The sequence below is a fragment of the Cheilinus undulatus genome, linkage group 16, assembly GCF_018320785.1.
Source record: "Cheilinus undulatus linkage group 16, ASM1832078v1, whole genome shotgun sequence".
Lineage (NCBI taxonomy): Eukaryota > Metazoa > Chordata > Actinopteri > Labriformes > Labridae > Cheilinus > Cheilinus undulatus.
In genome coordinates this window covers 2,447,429-2,469,924 of record NC_054880.1, presented here as the reverse complement: position 1 = coordinate 2,469,924, position 22,496 = coordinate 2,447,429, and the positions used below count along the sequence as shown (strand labels likewise).

At 38.1% G+C, this 22,496-nt stretch overlaps 2 protein-coding genes and 1 gene segment (V, D, J or C); 2 read left to right on the top strand and 1 right to left on the bottom strand.

Annotated features, from left to right (window-relative positions):
* LOC121523649 overlaps positions 1-22,496 on the bottom strand; it is an 820,099-nt gene that overhangs the window by 764,466 nt on the left and 33,137 nt on the right. Inside the window, 1 exon segment of the V gene segment in view lies at positions 10,890-10,893. Within this exon segment, the coding sequence occupies positions 10,890-10,893 (4 nt within the window).
* LOC121523651 (immunoglobulin kappa light chain-like) overlaps positions 1-22,496 on the top strand; it is an 813,481-nt gene that overhangs the window by 759,604 nt on the left and 31,381 nt on the right. The window lies entirely within an intron of this gene.
* On the top strand, positions 10,513-17,636 carry LOC121523587 (zinc finger protein OZF-like). The gene is made up of 2 exons (XM_041808521.1): positions 10,513-10,629; positions 15,085-17,636. The coding sequence occupies exons 1-2, from the start codon at positions 10,605-10,607 to the stop codon at positions 16,524-16,526; spliced, it is 1,467 nt and encodes a 488-aa protein (XP_041664455.1). The 5' UTR covers positions 10,513-10,604; the 3' UTR covers positions 16,527-17,636.

Sequence of the window (22,496 nt, the reverse complement as noted above, 5' to 3'; positions counted from 1 at the left end):
AATACATTTGAAAACCCATACGGGTGAGAAAAACCCCTACTGCTGTTCTGTATGCCATAGACAAGATAAACACAGAGGCACTTTGGATAAACACATGTTAACTCATACAGGGGAAAAACCTTAGCTGCAACGATTGTGACTAAAGATTCTCAGGGCACTCTCAGTTAAGAAGTCTCAAGTGTGGTGGTGGTCATGCTTCAGAGCCATCATAGAAACAGAGAAGCTATAAAGACCGACTGAAACAGGAGCTGATGTTGAGGATTGTGGAGGATTAAAAGGTGCCAGGAAATCAGATTGAGAAAGACATAACCATAGAGGCTACCACAGAAAACTTCTTTGTACCTGAAATTGAAGACTTTGATGATGATTACTGAAGGACAGAGACTATCTGTCAGTTTTATGTTGAGAGATTGTGTTATTCCAATGAGAGTTATATTGAGCATTTTATTTGGAATATTTTGACTCCATTTGAATTTTTTTCCCACTCTCATGAGATCTAGATCGACTGTAATATGACCTTTGACCTGTTCTCTTAAAGCATCTTGTAACTGTGGTTGTGTTTGTGTTACTATTATTTCCACAAGCTATACCATTTACAGACCAGAGGACCATGATCGAGTTATTCTGATCTCTTGAAAGTGGAACTGGCTGTGCCTTTGAGGTTTGGGCTTTTTATTTTTCAGGGGTCTCCTCTGTTGGATATTTGTAGCAATCTAATAAAGTCAGCTGAAGACACCTGTGTAGAATGGCTTCTGAGTTTGTGCATCCTCGTTTCACTTTTTTGACTTTATTCTTGACATTTTCTTTCTGTACAATACACATTACAGTTAACTATTGTTTCCAATACGACAACACATTCCAAAGTGGCAGCAAGTGGCTGTCCCAAACTCTAATGCCTAAATTTCAATGACTGAAAGTATCATTTAAATCCGTGGTTCTCAACTGGTCCACCCATAGGACCCACCACCACTTCCGTTATGGGAAGTGCGCCACAACTTTTTTTTTTTTTTTTTTTTTTGATATAATGAAAAATGTTGCAGTTCACAGATTAAAGATTAGATTTAAAAAAAAAAAAAAATGACTGAACAAAGAGACAGGCCAAAACTTTTGGGTGACATGCAATCAAACATTCACTTTCAGTCTGTTGTACTTTTATAATGTAAATGTTGGTATTTTTTAAATTCTTTTTAAAAAATGATACATTATTATAGAGAAAAACAACTTTCTTTGAGATATTTCCACCTAAAATAACAAGATACTTAAGACGAGACCTCAGCAAATTAACCAAATTGTACTTCTTGCCCAGCAAAACAGAGTAAAATAAAATGGGGACATATGACTAAGACTTGTAGAATGTACGGTTTTGTTGTGAGTTCAAGAAATATACAATTAAAAACTGCCCCATGTTTTCATGTCACATATGAAACAAGATGAGTTAGGGTCCATGGGGGGGCACCTGTTTTCAGCTACAAACACCAAAACTTTACCAACAACAAAGAAAGGCTTCCTCTCTATAAAAGGCCAAATGGTGGGTAGCCTACAGAAGTAGTACCGTTTTTAAGTTGTATTGCAATGTCTGAAAAATCAAATGTATTTCTTAAGAATGTCACTACCAAAACACATAATTTCTGCTAGTAAATAAATGTTTTTGCTTTCATTGAAAGATGCACCGTTTTTATTCAAGAACATCTTTTCACACTGAGTTTTGGGACTAATTAGCGAAAAGGTCACTCCCGAAAAAGTCTCACGGTCACAGTAACATATGGTAAGGTTACGGCTGTTACCAGATTGTTTTGGTAACGACAAAATGAATTGATGTCAATAATTTCTATGGATGCTTGTCTTGTCGAATCTGTGCTATACACTCCGGTACACTAGGTGGCAGTATGCACTTTTAAGTAATGGTTGAAAGCCGCCATAGGACTGAAAGAAGACGGTTTCTCACCGAGCACAGCGTATTTGTTTGATCCGGCGTCCTGTCGGGACAGACAATTCACACAAAAGTGTTCAGAGTTCACTATTCTTTTCTCCCTTCACTCCAGGTTGTGTTAAAAATGTCAGAGTTTCAGGATATTTCAGGTTTGTGTCTTATCTTCTGTAATTGTGCTTACTCTAAATGATTCAGAGAGCCGAGCCTTAAGCTAACGTTAACATCCGCAATGGCGTGGTATTAGCCACAGCTAGCTCCTGGTAATTATATATTTAAGATGTTATGTTACTTAAATGGCAGTGCGTCAATCAGAAGTCGGACCTTCCTGTTGTATACTTGATCTTCGTTGTACTTGTGGAGTGGTAAACCCAACTGTTTGATTAGACAGACTGTGTGACGATGTGCTAGCTTAGCTAACAGTCAGCTAACTAGCCGACCGGCTATTTCCGTTGCGATTTTCTTTGTTGATCAAAGTGAGTTTGGATTGTTTATAAGCCATAACACACTGATAGATTGATATTGTTTTGTTGGTGTGATATAAAAGATCTAAATGAAAAGGCAGAGTTGGCCAAAAATGCCTGAATGCCGTTACATTGCATGACAACAGTGTGGATGTGAATGATGTGATTCTGATACAATGTGGAATAAATCAGAATAACAGAATAAAGATTATAACTATATTGGCCAGATTTCTGAAGTGACCTCCTTGTCTAAACCAGGGGTGTCAAACTCAAGGCCCGGGGGCCATATCCGGACCATGGAATGATTATATCCGTCCCACAAGATCTTATCATATTTGTATTATTACTGGCCCACCAGTATGAGGTTTGCTGATTTCCTCCAGTATAATAATGTAAACTTAACCATGATAATTTAAAATTTCCCTGTTAAGCCATGAAAATCTGAAAAAAATTAAAGAGTAAGAAAAATTAGATAAAAAGTCAAGAATGTGGGGGAAAAAATATTTGTTGTTTATTTCATATTTTTAATTTTGCATCTCAAGATTATATTTTTGACCTTTAAAGTCATCATTTTGAATTCTAGCTCATATTTTGGCATTTTTCAACTCCTAATTTTGGCATTTTAATCCCATATTTTGAACTATCAGACTCACAATTTAAAATTTTGAGTCATATTTTGACTTTTAAGCTCATGATTTCAAATTCGATCTTATATTTTCACATTTTAAACTTATGATTTCAACTTTCTCCTCATGTTTTTGCTCTTTAAGAACAATATATATATATATTTTTTTGATATCATGTTCTGATCTTTTGAACTAATAAGTTGGATGTATTTTTTATTATTATTTTAAATGATTTATCACCACTGCTGTTTTTTTTTTTTTGTTTGTTTGTTTTTTTACCCATATTTTACTACTGGTGAAAATGAGGTTGACAGTTATGGTTAAATGTTGACCCTGTTAGGCTCTAAGGTTAGACCTAGAACCAGAATCCGGCCCCTGCTGTGGTTGAGTTTGACACCCCTGGTCTAAACAGAGTAATTAAAGGAGGGAAGAACTCTTTCAGTTGTCTTTTTAGAACAATATTTATCAAGACATCTTATGTTGATGGCAGGCCAGCATCTTCACTAATTTATGTATGCAGTGTTGGTCCTGTTTTTGTCTTGATGATTTTCTGCTGGATGATGAAACACTGATGAAACTTGTCCCATTTGTCTCTCAAGGTACTTTATATCAGATTTCTTCCCAAGAAATGCACTGTATTGCCACGGACACATGGACAAATAATTCAGATATTTCTGAATCAATGGACAGCGGTCATCCATGTGAGTCAAAGTATTTGATGTTCTTTTGTGTTGAAAGTGGAGCTCATTGGCGGAAATACATTATTCTAACATAAGATAGACATTTTTACATTGAGTGGATTTGGGAAGGTGTTTGCAGCTCTCAAGGGTGATATCTTACTGCCTAATGTGCAGACTGTTAGTGGTTGCAAAACCCGTGAAATCCTTTTGTAAGTCTGGCCTTCAGACTTACAAAAGGCTGTTTCACACAGTTTGACTGCAGCAGGGCCTACAGACACTTATATTTTAAAGTTTGCACACTATAAACATGGAAATTTAAACACAGATTTTTCAGTGAATGTCTCTACAGCAACTTATGACGCATTTCTCTGGTGTGCGATTTCAGGCTGACTCTAGAGTTGTGGTTGTGGTGCCGTGTCAGCTGACACTGTGCAGCTGAACCATGTAGGACGCACGTCCATCATGCACGATTGATGTGCTAACACTGTACGGCTGTTCACATCCTGAGTGGATTGCCTACACTCTTAAGACTGAAGTTGGAAGTGATTGTGACATATGTCAATGGAGTTTACTTAGAAAAATCTTCAACATGAAAGTTGAAGTTTGATCAGCGTCTGTATTGAAGCAACAAAACAGCTCTCACAGTCTCTCTCTCTCAAACACAAATGGCATTACCAGTTTTTATGAGTAACAGCAAAACTATAACAAACATAAGCTAGAGGTCTGCAGGCATGCCTATTTCTTGCTTATTTCTTTTATTTTTTAAAGAAGACGCATCAAAAAGCCATTTTTGCTTTTTTCATGGTGATGTACAGAGCTGTCCAACAGTTTACAAAAGAAAAAAATGCCCCAAAGTTGGAGAATCTGCTCATGGTTCTGCTCCCACTGTGCAAGTGAGTGAAGTTGTATGACCAAAATATCAAACATGTCAGAAATCTGTGAACATCCAAGAGCAGCTGGTCATGCTCTCCACTTGTACACTGCATCACGACACATGATCAGACTAAAAGTCACCCTGACTCCAGGCAAGTCGTGCAGTTAAAGATTTGTGTCTGAAGCCACTGAAAATCAGCAAGTTTAGCTATGTTAACTTTCCTTTCCTTTTCAAAACTTAGTACAGTAAATATTAAGTCAAGTATTGAAGTAAGAATATGATTCTCCTTATCAGAGAAGGTTGTGCTCTTATATATGTTATTTTTTTACATACAGTATTGTGCAGAATGCTTAGGCATGTTTGGGCCAAAACTTGACACTGAAGTAAGTATGTGTATGTATGTGGCAAGTTAGCTGCCTGAGGTCATCATTGGGAGGGTTGACACTAGACCAGTTGTGCTCTGCATGTCCTTGCATATTACCAGGGGGATGGGAAATTAATCTGTTGAAAAAATAAAATCCATATCTTTAGGGCAGAGTAAAGAGCGGATGAGGCGAGTAAGCATGGCCTAGGGTACCGTCTGGGCAGGTGGTAATGTTGCCACAAGCCCATAGACATGCTATGAGGTCCCAAGGGCCTGAAAGCTGTATATTACCAGGGGTAAAAAGGCCCAGACAAACAGACAAACAGAAACAGTTCACACTTAACTGTATTTAAAATAATTAATGAGATGAAGGTGAATAATAAGACTTTTAGGGGACGTGTTAAACGCAAATTTGGTTTGAAAATAATCTGACAGCTTCCACTGATTGCTCTCTTTGTATTCTAGTGCTTTCTGCTGATATCAGGCAGATATTGGTGAGTAAAGAAGAGCCTCTTGATGAGCAGGGATGTAGCCCCAGCCTGGATCAGGAGGACACCAAGCCCCCACACATTAAAGAGGAACAGGAGGAACTGTGGATCAGTCAGGATGCAGAGCAGATTCAAGGGCAAGAGGACACTGATATCAAGTTCCCAATCACTGTGAAGAGTGAAAATGATGAAGAGACCCCTCAGTTCTTGCCACTTGAAAAAATAAAACCTGAACAGATGGAAACAGGAGCTGATGGAGAGGACCTTGGAGGGTCAGAGCAAGCCAGGAACTCAGATTCAGAGAGAGACCTACATCCAGAGATTGAGGTCACAATTGAAGAGTCTTCTGAACCCCCGAAGACTGTAACAACGTGAAGTGCACAACAGTGTATCAGTCAGGCTTAAAGTCGGTGGAAAGACTTAAAGATCAGGGACTACAGAATATTGAAAAAATGCATAGATGTACTGAGTGTGGTAAAATATTCAAAAGGAAAAGTTATCTAACTGTACACATGAAAATTCATACAAGAGCCTGCTCTAAGAGTGGTAGACCATCTAGCATAAATGAACGTTTGGCACAACATAGAAGTAAGATGTTGAAGAAATCATTCAGCTGCCCTAAGTGTGGCAAAACTTTTAATTGTAAAAGCCATGTCAAGGTTCATTTGAGAACTCACAAAGGAAAAACCCTTTCAGTACATCTAAATGTGACAAAAGATTTAGATATAGAGGTCATCTGACAGATCACTTAAGAACTCATACAGAGGTGAAACCCTGCAGATGCCCTGAGTGTGGCAGAGGATTTAGACAGAAACGTTATCTGAGAGAACATTTGAAAACTCACAAAAGAACGACACCCTTCAACTGCTCTGAGTGTGGCAAAAGTTTTATATATAAAAGTGTTTTTAAGGCTCATTTGACAAGTCACACAGGAGAGAAACCCTTCAGCTGCTCTGATTGTGGTAAAAGATATCGAAAGGAACAAAGTCTAAAAGAGCATTTGATAATTCACACAGGAGAGACACCCTTCAGCTGCCCTGAGTGTGGCAATAGATATAGAAAGAAACGCCATCTGACGGAGCATTTGACAACTCACACAGGAGAGATACCCCATAGCTGCCCTGAATGTGGTAAAAGGTTTATCCACAGGGACACCTTTACCCGACATATGCTCAGCCACACTAGAGGCAAACTTTTTAGCTGTCCTGAGTGCAATAAAGCTTTTGATCGTAAAGAACACCTGACTGCACATATACGCATCCACACAGGAGAGAAACCTTTTGTTTGCTCTGAGTGCAATAAAGAGTTTGCTCGTAAAGGAAATTTAACCGAACATATGTTTGTTCACCAAAAAGTGAAACCCTTCAGTTGCTCTGAGTGTGGTAAAGGATTTAACCATAAACGATATCTGATAATACACTCAAGAACACACACAGGAGAGAAGCCCTTTAGCTGCTCTGAGTGTGGTAAAGGATTTGATTTCAATTGTCGACTGCAAGTGCATTTGAAAACTCATACAGGAGAGAGTTCCTTTTGTTGTCCTGAATGTGGAAAAGGGTTTGCTCGTAAAGCAAATCTAACCCAGCACATGCTTCTTCACCAGAAAGTGAAACCCTTTATCTGCACTGAGTGTGGTAAAGGATTTATACAGAAATGTCTTTTGATGGAACATTGTAGGACTCACACAGGAGAGAAACCCTTCAGTTGCTCAGAGTGCAGTAAAAAATTTGGCTCCAAAGATGGTCTGAGAAAGCATTTGATAACACACATGGAAGAGAGACCGTTTTGTTGTCCTGAGTGCGGTAAAGGTTTCACTTTCGTAAAGCAAGTTTAACCGAACACACCTTTGTTCACCAAAAAGTGAAACCCTTCATCTGCCCTGAATGTGGTAAAGGATTTAACGCCAAACGTTATCTGATAGAACATTCTAGAACTCACTAAGTTAAGAAACTGTTCAGCTGCTCGGTGTGTGGCAAAAAATTTGCTCTGAAGCAACATTCGAGAACTCACATGAGAGAGAAACCCTTTTGTTGTTCTGAGTGTGATAAAAGCTTCAGGAGTAAGATCAATTTGAATAGACACATGAGAATCCATACAAGAGAAAAGTCCCCATCTGCAGATCTTGTGACAAAAACTCTTTTGCATTTTCAGTAGAGATGTCCCAAGCTTGTTGGTAGCCATGTATCAGGGTTATCAGAGAAATAGCTCTTGCTTTTTATATTTTAGAAATAAGAATGATCTGGCAGTCAATTGATCAATCAGAAGCCCGTTTTCTATGGTATTATCTGCGACATCTATTGTGCATGGGAATTGCCATCCTTTAATGATGTTTGATTTCAGAGAGACCATGTGACAGTGTGCTCCCTAAGCTAATTTCATGATCAGGCTATTTCCTTTGTTATATATTTTATTGCTAAACATTTTCAACTTAACTCTATATTATCAAAAATTTGACTTAAAGAGGGGAAAATAATGTTATACAGGGTTCCCACAGATCTTTAAAAAATGCCTTAAATTACCTGTGAGAGGTCTTAATATTTAGAAGGTGCAATTGACTAAGATGTGTCTTTGTCCAATCTTCAGTCTCTAGCTATTTTTTGTGTATATGCTTGTCCATGTTACAGTGAATACAATTTACAGCAGTGCTGCCTGTACATAAGCTGTCTGTGTCAGACCCTCCCTCTCAGTGTGAGTGGGATTGGAGAGAATCCTTCAATGTTAGAGAGATATTAAAGGCTGCCCCAAAAACATATTTAGTCATATTATTTAGAATGCTGTAACTCCATTTTGATTTTTTTTTTTCACTTCCGTGAGACCAAGATGAGCTGTTCTGACAGCAGTTTTGTAATTTTACAAGTCAGTCACTGAATTGAGAATCATGTTTATGTTACTTCTGAACTCTTAAAAGTGATGCCGGCTGTCCATTTGAGATGTACGATTTTTATCTTTAGTGGTCATCTCTGTCTGCACATTTTGGACACCTAATAAAGTCAGCTTAAGACACTTGTTTTGCATCTTTTTTTGTTGAAAAAAAAATAAATGTGTTATCTTTTATTGCCACTGTTAGGTATTATGCAAGGTAATTTATTTTTGAAGACACTGAGGCTGCAGGACAGTAAACTACAGTGCACATATTTGAATCTTTGTGTTCTCACTGAAGTGTCAGTCTTTGCAGTATCTTATGGGAGCAGCAGTCAGTCCAGTTTCTGTTCAGGATTTTGTGTGTGATGCTTTTTCACTATCCATACTTCCACAATGAGAACTCCTACAGTAGTTAACTGCTGAATCTTCAGTATGAGCGCCACTCAGTCAGAGTCACTAAATCACAAGAGATACAACAAATTTATGCTGGCATGGCCATAAACTGACCATTGTAAAACCAGTTTTAGCAAAAATAATATCAAAAGAAACATCAGTATATGTTGAAGTGATTATATCAACTCAAGTTGAACAGTTCTGAAATTCACCTTAACATTTGAAATTCTAATAATTATAGTCAATGTAACCTATCCCTTGAAATCTGAAGATCCAGAGAAGAAAACAAAAAAATAGGGGAAAGGGTGTTGATACAGGAGAGGAGTTCAATTGTATTCTCCTTTCAGGGTTGCAAAGTAGCCCATGATATACAATTACATTTACATTGCCACAGCTGGTTTTACAGAAACTTAGCAAATGGCCAACTTTAATTTTTCAGCCATTGCATTGAATGATGTGTAGTTATTATCAGGAGTTAAAATCAATTTTAAAAAAAGAGAATTACTCAAATTATTATAATTGAGTAGTTGGGTTTTTTTGTTTGTTTGTTTGTTTGTTTGTCCATTTTTAAATCAGAAATTTTACTTTTCTTTTGGAGGAAGTATTATACTTCACAACATTTTAAATAGCATCTAATACTGGGTTGGTTTTTAAGATAATAGAGGTAAAAGTTAGGACTTTCTTGCTGTTCTGTTAATGCCATGAAACTGGCCGTTGTAGGGCTTTGACAACACATGGCGATCAGTAGCACACAGTGACAGATTGGTTCCACATCACATACAAAAATAGCTGTTGCATTTCACTTTACTATAGGTGTACCTTGACCTAAACCAACATGGCTGGAGGTCCATATTTTCTTGGTGTCAATTTGTAGTAGGGAAATGCACAGTGTGTAAAATTACTTACTTTACTTGATTAATAGACCAATACTTTTACTTCTACGTTTTCCAACTTGTGCCATTATCATTCTATTTAAAGTTCCTCAGTTGGTTTCATCCAAAAGTTACAACACCCAACCAATAAAAGATAACACATGCAGCCATCTACTGGAAAAATGCCCTGTACGACTTCTCCTTATTGGCAAGAACAACAAGAGAACAAATCTTCAAACAGGTTATTCTGGTACAAGTCACACCTATGTGATAAAATTAGATAAACAACAAAATTGACAGTTTTAAATAAACTCATATAGTTAAATTTAACACTTATAAGGTATCGGTATTGGGCTACACTGAACATAGTTAAAGTACACTTTTGAAAGTGTAAAATATGTTTCAATTTGACAAAGCTTCAATAACTATTTAAAACCTGTGGCAAAGTGGGTCTCCTCCATCAAGAACAGGGCAGAGAGTCAACTTCATAGAAGAAGAAGAAGTAAAAGTACTGATTTCTAAATGTACTCCAACAAGTTCAAGTACCGAAAAACCTGCTCAGTTACAGCAATTTGAGTATATTTATTTAGTTACTTTCCATTTCTGATTAAAATCAGCTCAGCTGAAGATGAAGAGTCTGTTTATTTGTATTGATATATGAAGGTACTGTGCACACATTCAGACATTATACCTTATAATTTAATTTCAAATTACTGCCTCTCTAGCTGTCCAGTTCTCTGGTTAGCTATTACACCTTTTGACTGCTTAATCTGTGTATGCCTCTCTCTTTGAGAAAAGCCCTTAGACACGTGGTGACGATAATTACAAGGAAATGTCTTTCCCTGATGAAACTGGTTGTTTTGATTGTTTATGAACTCATGTTATAAGGTGTTTTACTCTGAAGGCAAGGCATGCGTGCAGGAACTGCTAGTTTTGCTTCCGGGTCATGTAGACCGTTTCCTGCTGAGTGAAGTTAGCTTTTTTGATGATCCTGCATCAGGTTGGAACAGGGTCGACTTGTCGTTTCCTTATTTGACTCTTGGGCGTGTGAAAAATGTCCATAATTGAGAATCTTTCAGGTATGTTTTCTTTGTTCTACTGGCGACGTGTTAACTTTAGACGTTTTAGGGAGCTAAGCCTTTAGCTAACGAGGATTTCGCGGTAGTAGCCACAGCTAGCTCTTGCTAATCATGTATTCGTTTTTCAATATAATGGATCCGGCAGTTGGTCAGTCAAAGCCTCTTTTCCAACTGGATTGTCAGTGGTTTCTATCACGCATGTGTATTTTCACCTTTACGCGATCTGTTGGTCCGAAATGTCCCTCAAGTTTGTTCAAAACTGACCTTAAAGTGTCTGAGTTCAGATAGACCGCGTGACCGTGTGCTAACGAAGCTAACAGGTCATTTTCTTCGATACACTTTCTTTTGTTGATCCGAGTGAGTTTGTATGATTGATAACTGTTTATCTTTGTTCAACACACTGCGGATCCGAGTCATGTGTATCTGCTTAAACATTACTGTTGTTGGCATAACATCAATTCACGCAAGTCAATGAAAAAGACAGAACTAAGGAACTCTCTTCAAACTTTAAAATGCCTTTATTTTCATGGCATAGTCTATATTAACCTTAAAACATATTTCGACTCGTTTCAGCATCAAGCCCTCATCAGGAAAGTAAACAAACGGGATAGGAGGCTGTAGGTTCTTAAGTAGAACTGACCATGAGGAACCTGACCCCTGGGCACACAGGCAATGTCCTGCCGAGATTGTCAACATCTAAAATTTCCAGTAGATGGTGTCAAAACAGATCACTGGTGAAACAAATACCTATGGTGAAAGGCATTGAATGGCAACACTAAAATACTATATTACTGGTTAGGTGAGGTAGAGCAAGATATTCAACTTCTGAAATACAAATAAACACATCCCCACAATAACACAGTGTAAGCCATATCTTGTAGTCCCCATATCATGATGCGTCACTGGCTTCACAGTGTACTGTGGCTTGAATTCAGGGTTTGGGGGCCAACAAACTGTCTTTGGCCCATAGACCCAGAAAGAACAATCTTGCTTTTATCAGTCCGCAAAATGTTGCACCATCTCTCTTGAGGCCGGTCAATACGTTCTTTGGAAAGTTGTAACCTCTTCAGCAGCACATGTAGTTTTTTTTGTTTCAGCAATGGGACTTTACAGGGGCTTTTTGCTGATAGCTTGGCTTCACATAGGCATGTTTTAATTGTTACAGTATTCACAGACCTTCTTTGATTTCCCTGGAACTAATCTTTGGCTAAGTCTTTGCCATTTTGGCTACTCTTTGATCCATTTGAATGGTAGTTTTTCATTTTCTTTCACCCCTTTCTGGTTTTTGTTGCCATTTTAAAGCATTTGAAATCATGTTTAGCCGAGCAGCTGATTATTTTCTGCACTTCTTTCTATGTTTTCCCCTCCAATTAACTTTTTAACCAAAGTACACTGTTCTTCTGAACAATGTCTCTAACGACTCATTTTACTCCGATTTTCAAAGAGAGATGCAATTTAACCAGTGTGTATAACATTTCATGCCTTCGTCCTGAAATAAGGCCCACATATGGCATCATTTTTTCACAGAATAATGACCTCACCATTTGAACTCCACACTGATATTATTTTGAATTAATGATTCAAAATTATAAAATAAATGGTTTTATTCCTTTTCAATAGTGAATTTCATTAACCTGAGAAAGTAATTCTTACATTTTTGGCTGACCACTGAGGCCAGCCCTACATAGTGATGCTACTTTCAGAGTCATACCATACAGAGCTGGCTTTGCTTGTATTGAATGCCGTCAGCTGTGGCTGAGTCCACGGAGGCAAATAGAGCAATACATACATAGTTAGGCTATGGGCAGGGTTTAGTTGTACTGAAAGCCCTCTAATGGCTGCCTCCACTGCTGTAAATACCCTAGATAAAGCTTTAGCATTACGTCCTTTTTACTAGAACTGGACCACATCTCTGTATGAAATAAAGAATAAAAACAATCCTATAAGCTTTTCGTGTTGGGAAAGATGTTTTTCCTCTTCTGTTGACCTGCTTCAGCATGAGTATGTGATAGAGGGAAAGGGTTAAGCTACTTGTTGTGTGAGTGCTTGTACATAAGGCCTGCTAGTGGAACGATTAGCTCAGGATTAGCCACAGCTTCACTTTTGTCAGGAATTGACAGCATTCCTTTATTGAAACAAGCCTAGAGAGTAACACTGAAAGCTCTCTGTGACAGAAGAAATGTTTTTTGCTCTACTCTCTGTCTGTTTCAGAAGGGTTTTTGACCTGCTGCCGTGTTAGCTGAAAACTTCTCTCGGCAGAGAAGATGTTTTGGATGTTTTCTCCTCTAGTGATGTGTCCCCTCCCCACACAAAGAGCACCGAAATATGGGAGGATATTTTCTCCTTACCATTCTGCCAACATTAGCACTGTGGTTGACTCGATGTGTCTGTGGAGGGGCATGTGTTTCTGTGTAGCCAATCAGATGCGATAAAAGACAAGCAGGAGGGGAGGGGGGATGACATTGCTCAGGGCTTCATGCAACATTCAGTTTCCATGAAAAGAGAGGGGAGAAAATAGAGTTATATAAATTTAACTAACCAGTAACAATACATTCCTGATAAATAAGGACAGGTTTAGGTTGTGTAACATAGCTTTTATACAAAACATTATGTAAAATGTAGTCATTCTTTCAGTTTTAGGGTTTATATATTGTCCAAATGCTCCATTTAGAGTTTGATTTATTTGGGAAATATTTTGGAATGGCAGTGTTATTTATTTTATTAGCTTTCCCAGATGTATGTCAAATATATTCATGCAGTAGATATCAGTTGATCTGGCATGTCAGGTAAGCTGGTTCCTGCTGACAGAGCTTTGTGTTTTAAACTTTGGGATTCTTCAATTCTCAACCCACAGACATAAGAAGCAGCACAAATACAAACCCCAACAAAAAAACCATTCTGCCAAGAACATACAATTCAGTCAGGCATTTCAATAGAAATCCCAGGTAGTTGCAATCAGCTATATACTAGGTTTTAACCTGGCCTTGTTAAATTTGATTTTTGTGTCAGTAGCAGGGCTAAGCCCCAGTGTTGTGCTCAGTATAACTGTTATCAGTAAAACACAACGCCAATGCCACAGTGTGTGAACTGTTGCACATGACAAAATTGGCTCCAGAATATCTTTACCTGAACACTAAAAGTAACCTTTAATGCTCCCCTTTAAACTATTAACATTTAACCTTATAAGAAATATACTTAATTCACAATTGTAAATCTTCAGTATAAGGTTAGTAACAAAAAAGGGCTGGTCTGAGCCTTGAAATTCCAGGACTGACAAAGAGTCTCACTCGAGCCCTGAAACTTATCCTGGTTGAATAAATGTTGGAAGTGTTCTTGACTGTGTTCTGTATCCAGATTTTCTTTAATAGGTTCATTTAATTTTACTTTTTTTTTTTTTTTCTAAAAAGTAGCTGCAATAGTGCTGTGTTGTTATTGCTAAAGAAAAACAAACATTTCCAGCAGTTTGATCTTCCCACAAACAACATTTAAGTTTAAAAACACAGTCCTTGAAATTATATCACAAAACTACCACACCAACAAAGTAAGTTGTTTATTTATAAAATATCAATTAAAAATTTTTAAGATACTGATACAGTACTGCGCCGTGAAATATTGCGCTATTTTATTTGATCAATATTTTTGCACACCTTTTAATTATAGTAATAATAATAACAAAAATGCAAAATTTTAGAGTGCATTCCTGGAAACAGAAATAATTTTTTAAAAAAATGTAAAAAGCTAATTATATTGTAAATTTGAGGTCAGTGTTTCTCCTACCATTCCATAAGGGGGGTGCCCCCCAACATTGAGTCAATTTTATTTAATTGTATTTTTTTTATATAGCACCAGATCCCAACAGAAGTCATTTAAGGATACCCTGTGGAGCAGGTCTCTACCTGGTCCCTTTATTAAACAAAGTAAATAACCTTGTTTTATTTATCTTGTTAACATGAATGTATTTAATTCCTGAGCCCTGGTTTTCTGCTCGTTCCCTCTGACTCTATGACCAGAGCTGAGCAAACCCACACGCTCACTGACCAGAGAGCCCGCCTCCTCCCGGTGTCAGAGCTGTGTTTGCTTGGATGCTTTGACTCGGTATCATGAGAAAGAGGTCTCCAATGTAACTGGTCTATCCTGTAAAGTTGTATATGAACCAATGCCCCATTTGTTTTACAAATAGCTATAGTAGCAGTATTTTAATGACAACAGGTTCATGTCAAACAAAGAAATGTACCACAGTTTATTGTGTTTTTAGATATAAAAAATGGAGCCATTATCATTATTATCGTAGATGACAGTGAGAGTATACCATGTCAAGTCAACAAATGTGTGCTTAAAGACCATTTTTAATAAAGCTTTATGTAATTTAAATGTCAGTAGAGGAGGAGCTTAAAATGCAAATTTGGTTTGAAAATCATCTTGCATCTTGTATTGATTGCTCTTTCTGTATTTTAGTGCTTCCCACTGACATCAGGATGGTGTTGGTAAGTAAAGAAGAGCCTCCTGAGCAGCAGGGGTGGTGCCCCAGTCTGGATCAGGAGGACGCCAAGCCCTCACACATTAAAGAGGAACAAGAGGAACTGTGGATGCAGGAAGCAGAGCAGTTTCAAGGACAAGAGGAGGCTGATATCAAGTTTCCCTTCAGCCCTGTTCCTGTAAAGAATGAAGATGATGAAGAGAAACCAACGTTTTTGCAGGATCATCACATGAAAAATGGACTGATGGAAACAGGAACTGATCGAGCGGACTGCAGAGGATCAGAACAAGCCAGGAGCTTAGATCCAGGAGGACATTTCCTGCATGAGATTGAGGTCATCATTGAAGATTGTTCTGAATCTGAGGCTGAAGACTGTAACCCTGTGACTCACACAACAGTGCATCATTTAGGTTCAAACTCTGTGGAAACGGCTGGAGATCAGGGACAAAAGACTGATGGGAAATGCCACAACTGTCCTCTGTGTGTTAATCCATTTAAGTGTTCCACGTGTGGGAAAAGTTTCAAGGTTAAAGTACAGCTGGATAAACACATGGCGGTCCATATGGTGAAGAAAACCTACAGTTGCTCAGAGTGTGGCAAAAGTTATAAATATGCAAGTCTTCTTGAAGTTCATATGAGAACTCACACAGGAGAGAAACCATTCAGCTGCCCTGAATGTGACAAAAGATTTAAACATCAAAGTCACCTGACAAGACACTTGACAACACATGTAGAAGAGAAACCATTCAGCTGTCCTGAGTGTGGCAAAAGATTTTTGCATATACATAACCTGGAAGATCATGTCAGAATGCACACAGGAGAGACACCCTTCAGTTGCGCGGATTGTGGTAAAGGATTTGGACGTAAACGTCATCTGACGGAACATTTGAGATGTCACACAGGACAGAAACCCTTCAGTTGCTCTGAGTGTGGTAAAGAGTTTATTCGTAAGGAAAACTTGGCCCAACACATGTACGTTCACAAAGAAGACAAACAATTTTGTTGCTCTGAGTGTGGAAAAAGATTTGGCCTCAAAACACATCTGAAACAACATATGAGAATTCATATGGAAGAGACACCATTAAGGTGTTCTGAGTGCGGAAAAGAGTTTTTACGCAAAGAAAGTCTCAACAAACACATGTTAATTCACAAACAAGTAAAACCTTTCAGCTGCTCTGAGTGTGGTAAAGGTTTTAAACAACAGAGTCAACTGACAGATCATTTGAGAGCTCACACAGGAGAGAAACCCTTTAGCTGCCCTGAGTGTGATAAAAAATTTGCCTTTAAAGTCGCTCTGAAAATACATTTGATAACTCATACAGATGAGAAACCCTATTGCTGTTCTGTGTGCCATAAAAAATATAAACATAGAGGAACTCTGGATAAACACATGTTAACTCATACTGGAGAAAAACCTTAGCTTCAACTCTTGTGACAGAAGATTCTCAGGGCGCTCTCAGTTAAGAGGTCTCAAGTGTGTTTGGGGTCATGCTTTAGAGCAATCATAGAAACAGAGAAACTATAAAGACCAACAGAAACAGGAGCTGATGTTGAGGATTGTGGAGGATTAAAAGGTGCCAGGAAATCAGATTGAGAAAGACGTAACCATAGAGGTTACCACAGAAAACTTCTTTGTACCTGAAACTGAAGACTTTTATGATGATTACTGGAGTACAGAGACTGTCAGTTTTATGTTGAGAGATTGTGCTATTCCAATGAGAGTTATGGAAAGTAATACTGGTGATCAATCAGTAACCATTTTAACTGCGTTACTTAAGCTGTCATTTGAAAGTCACACAGGAGAAAAACAATGATCTTGCTATTTTTGAAATTAGACATGTATTGATTAGTAGATGTTTCTCACAAACTTTTGTTTTACTATGCTATTAAAGCACAGATGTAAGAAATACACCTAGAAAATTACTTGTTGTAAAAAGTAATCATACTAATTATCGGATTGCTCTGTTAGACATATACAGCACTTCCATTATAGTTCCAATTATTCAGATGAACGGTTTTTAATTTGCTCCAGTCAACAATATTTCAGAAATGTATGCAAATTAGAAAAAGTAAGATCATGATATTTGTTGTCTCCAAAATTAACCCTCTGACTGTTTCTTAATGAAATGGTGACAGAGCCTTTCAGAGCAGGTTCTGCTGATGAAAAGTGGCTCTCTTAATTGATTACATCATTTTTTATCAATGTTTTTTTTCTTTTGTGGATTGAAAGATAAAGTCTTTTTTTTCTTTCTATTTACTCATTTTATTCAGAATATTTAAGTTTATTTTTTCCAACTTCCTAGAGATCCAAATGGGCCATTTTATGACCTTTGACCTGTTCTCTTAAAGCATATTGTAACTGTGGTGTATGTTTGTATTACTCTTATTTCCACAAGTTATATCATTTACAGAACTGAGGACAATGATCGAGTTATTCTGATTTCTTGAAAGTGGAGATGGCTGTGCCTTTGGTGTTTGGGCTTTTTAGTTTTTAGGGGTCACCTCTGTTGGATATTTGTAGAAATCTAATAAATTCAGCTGACGACACCTGTGCAGAGTGGCTTCTGAGTTTGTGCATCCACTTTTCACTTTCTTGACTATATTTTTTTTTTTTTTTTAATGTGTTGTATTATGCAAGTTAATTTGTTAATTTTGCATGTCTGAATCTTTGTGTGCTCAATTAAGTGTTAGTCTGCAGTATCTTCCAGCTGCAGCAGTCAGTTCAGTTTCTGGTCAGTCTTACTGAGGGAGGCTTTTGTACAATACTTTGTGTCGCTCTGGTAAAACTTCTGCTCTGATAACTATTTCAGTAGTACACTGCTCTATTTTCAGTCTGGACTCCACTGATGGTCAGAGTCAATCAGTCATTATTTGCATGGCAACAATCTGCAACTGACATTCAAGACACTGTACAAAGAGAGCATGTCTACACAGCACTCTTCAATATATTATATTATTAAAGACCCAGTACTAATCACCTTGAGCTTAAGCAATGCTGCAGTGGTGAGGACCTTCCATTTACCGGCAGGAAACTTGTGCAGAGCCACACTTTATGTTGCACAGCCATCTGCTGAAGCCGTCTACTTTGTAGACTTATTAAGGGAAGTAAAAATAGCTGATCTGTAATCCAAAATAATGTGTATTTATTGTTTCTGCAGCCTCTCTAGTTCTTAGAGGTGAACATGGTGGTCGCTATCTCCTTAGAACTGAATAAAAAAAGTGATAACACAAGTCAACTCAAATCACTCAGTCAACTTCTATATAGCACCTTTAAACGTGATTTGTCAGACAAATTGTTTCTGGACTGTGCGCTACCGAGTAAGGCCGTTTGAGACAGCTCCTCCTTGGTGCTACAGATTTAAAATTCATATAAAGGGTCACTTGGGTTTAAAGGTGAAGACTGTAAATAACTGCATAAATCAGCATGATTTATGGCAATAAAACAACTTGAGGGTGCCAACCGCCACAAAACACAATAAAAGGAACACTAAAAAGACATTGTTAAAAGGCAATGGAGAAGAAGGCAGGAGAAGGGGTTAATAAAACACACTGGAAACAGTAATGGAATATTTATTTCTGTCACTCTATAAAATATCGGATGCTTGTCCTGTAGAATCTATGCTCCACACTCCGGTACGGCAGGTGGCAGTATGCACCTCTAAGTAATGACAGTAAACCGCCATAAAACTGAAAGAAGAATGATTCTCGCCGAGCAAAGCGTATTTGCATGATCGGGACAGATAATTCACAGAAAAGTGTTCAGGGTTGACTATTCTTTTCTCCCTTAACTTCAGGGTGTGTTAAAATGTCAGAGTTTCAGGATATTTCAGGTGTGTTTTCTGTCTTCTTATGTTAACGTGCTTTGATTCAGAGAGCTGAGCCTTTAGCTAACGTTAACATCTGACATGGCGTGGTAATAGCCACAGCTAGCCCCTGGTAATCATATATTTCAAATGTTCTGTAAGCTTTATGGCAGTGAGTTAATCAGAAACCGAACTTTCCTGTTGAATACTCGATTCTCGTCGGACCTGCGGTGAGTTAAACCCAATAGTTTGATAAGGCAGACTGTGTGACGGTGTGCTAGCTTAGCTAACAGCCAGCTAACTAGCTGACAGGCTATTTCCCTTGACATAGTTTCCTTTGTTGATCAAAGTGAGTTTGGATTGTTTACAAGCCATAACACAGTGTATTTGTATACAGATCTTGGTCAGTAGGTGAGTACTTGTATCTCCATTGACTTCCATTAGCACCATCTACATTTTTGAGATGTTAAAACCATCTGCAGGGCATTGTCTGTATGCCCAAGTGGTCGAGCACCACTTAAAAGGATGTACAGTGTCTGTCTCTTGACTTCTTGATGTGGGCTTGACGCCAAAATACGTAGAAGTGTGCCTTTAAGGTCAATACGTGACCCTGCCATGAAAATAAAAGCATTGGCATTGGAGAGAGTGCCATCATCAACTCCGGGAATCCAATTCACAAAGGGCATCTCAAACAAACTTTTCAATGATTATATATATATATATATATATATATATATATATATATATATATATATATATATATATATATATAGACTGATGGTTAAATAAAAATGCAACACAAATCAAAACAATTTGCGATGCCTATTTTTAACGCTATTCTTTTGCCAGGGGTCTCTGACTCAAAGAAGGTGATAAAAATGCTTTTAAATTGGAAAAAATGGGGGTTGTGAAGTGAAAATAAAAGTAATTAAATAACTGCTGTGTATCATTTACGGGGACAAAATATTAAAACTAAGGCCGGTCACACACAACAGGATTTTAAGCCCACTTTGGGGCAAGATTTGCCTCCCCTGATGATCGTGGGGGCATATCACGAGAGGAGTCTCGTTGCAAATGACTATTTGTCTGAATAATCCTCATGTGTGTGGTGTCAACATGATTGTTTTACTGCTCCAAATCACAACGTTGCCTCCGAAATCCCGAATCGTAAATGTCAAGCACGTTTGATATTTGCGATTCTAGGTCGTGGTGCCTCTGACAAAGTACCCACAAGAACCAATGAGAGCAGACAGGGTAGCATCACAGGCGGATCATACATACTTTCACCGCTCACAACCATAAACACAACTGTATCTTAATTGCAGCCAGGATTTCGTTCTGAGTCTTTCCCATGTTTTATGATTTTTGCTTCACCTGTGACGCATGCCAGGGCAGCCTGTTGTGGAGTGACAGCAAGAGGATATGGACAGACATCCGTGTTTTGTTTTCTTTTTTTCTGAAGTCACGTGATCATGCGAGGTCGTAGGCAGGTTGACAGGTGTGTGGTCTCCAGTGATCTGACAGTCTGACTGAGTCGTCTAGTGTGTGCGTTCAGAGGATTAAAGATGAAAAATCTTTGGAAATCGTCCAGTGTGTGGCCGGCCTAGCCTATCATGTGTCTCTTGTAAATTGCTTTGTGACCAGTTTTACACATATGAAATTTGATGTAAACTTGTAAACTTAAAAAATGATAATTTATTTGATGGAAAATTTGATTTTTTTGTGTGTTTACTTAAAATGTTAAGTATGACTTTCTCATGTGTTGCTAATGTTAATAAAACTTGTTCCTTTTTTTTCTTTAATGTTTTCTTTTCCTTTTCTTAGGTTTTCCTGTGGAAGTCCAGCAGCTTTCCAAGCCTCTGCACATTAAAGAAGAACATGAGGAACTGTGGAATTATAAAGAGGGAGTGCAGCTTCAAGAATCAAAGGAGGATGATATAATCAAGATCACTTATTTTCCTGTCCCTGTGAAGAGTGAAGATGATGAAGAGAAACCTCCACCCTCACAACTTTATCAGGGACAAACTGAAGAGATGGAAACAGCAACATATGGAGAGGACTTAAGCAGAGCAGAGGCAGACAGATACTCTGATCCAGAGAGAGATTTACAGCCAGAGACTGAGGTCAAGACTGAGGACTCTTCTGAACCTGAGACTGATGACAGCACAGATTGGAAGGAGACATCAGGTTCAAATTCAACAGTAAACATCAAAGATAAGAGAACACTGACAGATGAGAAAGCACATAGATGCACTGAGTGTGGTAAAACATTTAAATACATAGGCTATCTTAAAAGTCATATGAGAATTCATACAGGGGAGAAACCCTTTAGTTGCCCTGTGTGTGAGAAAAGATTTACTCAAGAAGGAAGTATGACTGTACATATGCGAATTCACACAGAAGAGAAACCGTTTGGCTGCCCTGAGTGTGGTAAAAGTTTTACGAAAAAAAGTTATCTAACAGAACATATTAGACGTCACACAGGAGAGAAACCCTTCAGCTGCTTAGAATGTGGTAAAAGATTTACCCAACAAGGCAGTATGAATGTACACATGAGAATCCACTCAGGTGAGAAACCCTTTGGCTGCTCTGAGTGTGGTGTAAGATTTAGCTTTAAATGCCAGCTGACACAACATGTAAGAATTCACTCAGGAGAGAAACCTTTCAGCTGCTCTGAATGTGATAAAATTTTAAAGCCAAGATGTATCTGACACTTCACATGGCACATCAGGGAGAAACCGTTACAATGCAATGTTTGTGAACGAAGATTCTCTTGGCATAGTTCCTTAAGGAAACATAAGTGTACTTCTAGCAAGGTGCCAGAGCTTAAGGAAGACCACAAAGAGGGGCAAAGAGAGACACAACCAGGAGTTAAACAAGACAAATCTGGAGGGCTAGAACAAGCTGAGATCTCAGAATCAGATAAGAATGAGCAACCAGTAACTGATGTCAAGACTGAACTTGGTGTTGATGAGAGGACAGAGTCAAAGCAACATCAGGGAGATTTAAATTTTGTGGATAATGTCAATTGCAAGAGAACAAAGACTGACAAGAAGTCACATAGGTGCTCTGAGTGTGGAAAAAGTTTCATACAAAAAGGTCATCTTGAAGCTCATTTGAGAATTCACACAGGAGAGAAACCTTTGGTTGCTCAGAATGTGGCAAAAGATTTAACAGTCAAAGAACTATGACTAGACATGTTTTAGTTCATACCAGAGAAAAACCATTCTCCTGCTCTGAGTGTGGTAAAAAATTTGGCCAAAAAGCAAGTATGACGTTGCATATGAGAATCCACACAGGAGAGAAACCCTTCAGCTGCTCTGAGTGTGGTAAAAAGTTTTACCAAAACGGTAATCTTACGAAGCACATGTCCATTCATAGGGGTGAGAAACCCTTTAGCTGCTCTTATTGTGATAAAAGATTCAACAGAAAATCTAATCTGACTCTTCACATGGCACATCACAGAGGTGAGAAACCCTTCATCTGCAATGTTTGTGACCAAAGGTTTGCTTGGCCTTTTCAGTTAAAAAGTCACAGTTGTCTTGGTGGTCAGAAACAAACACAGGTGACAAGAGAGGAGGAAGCAG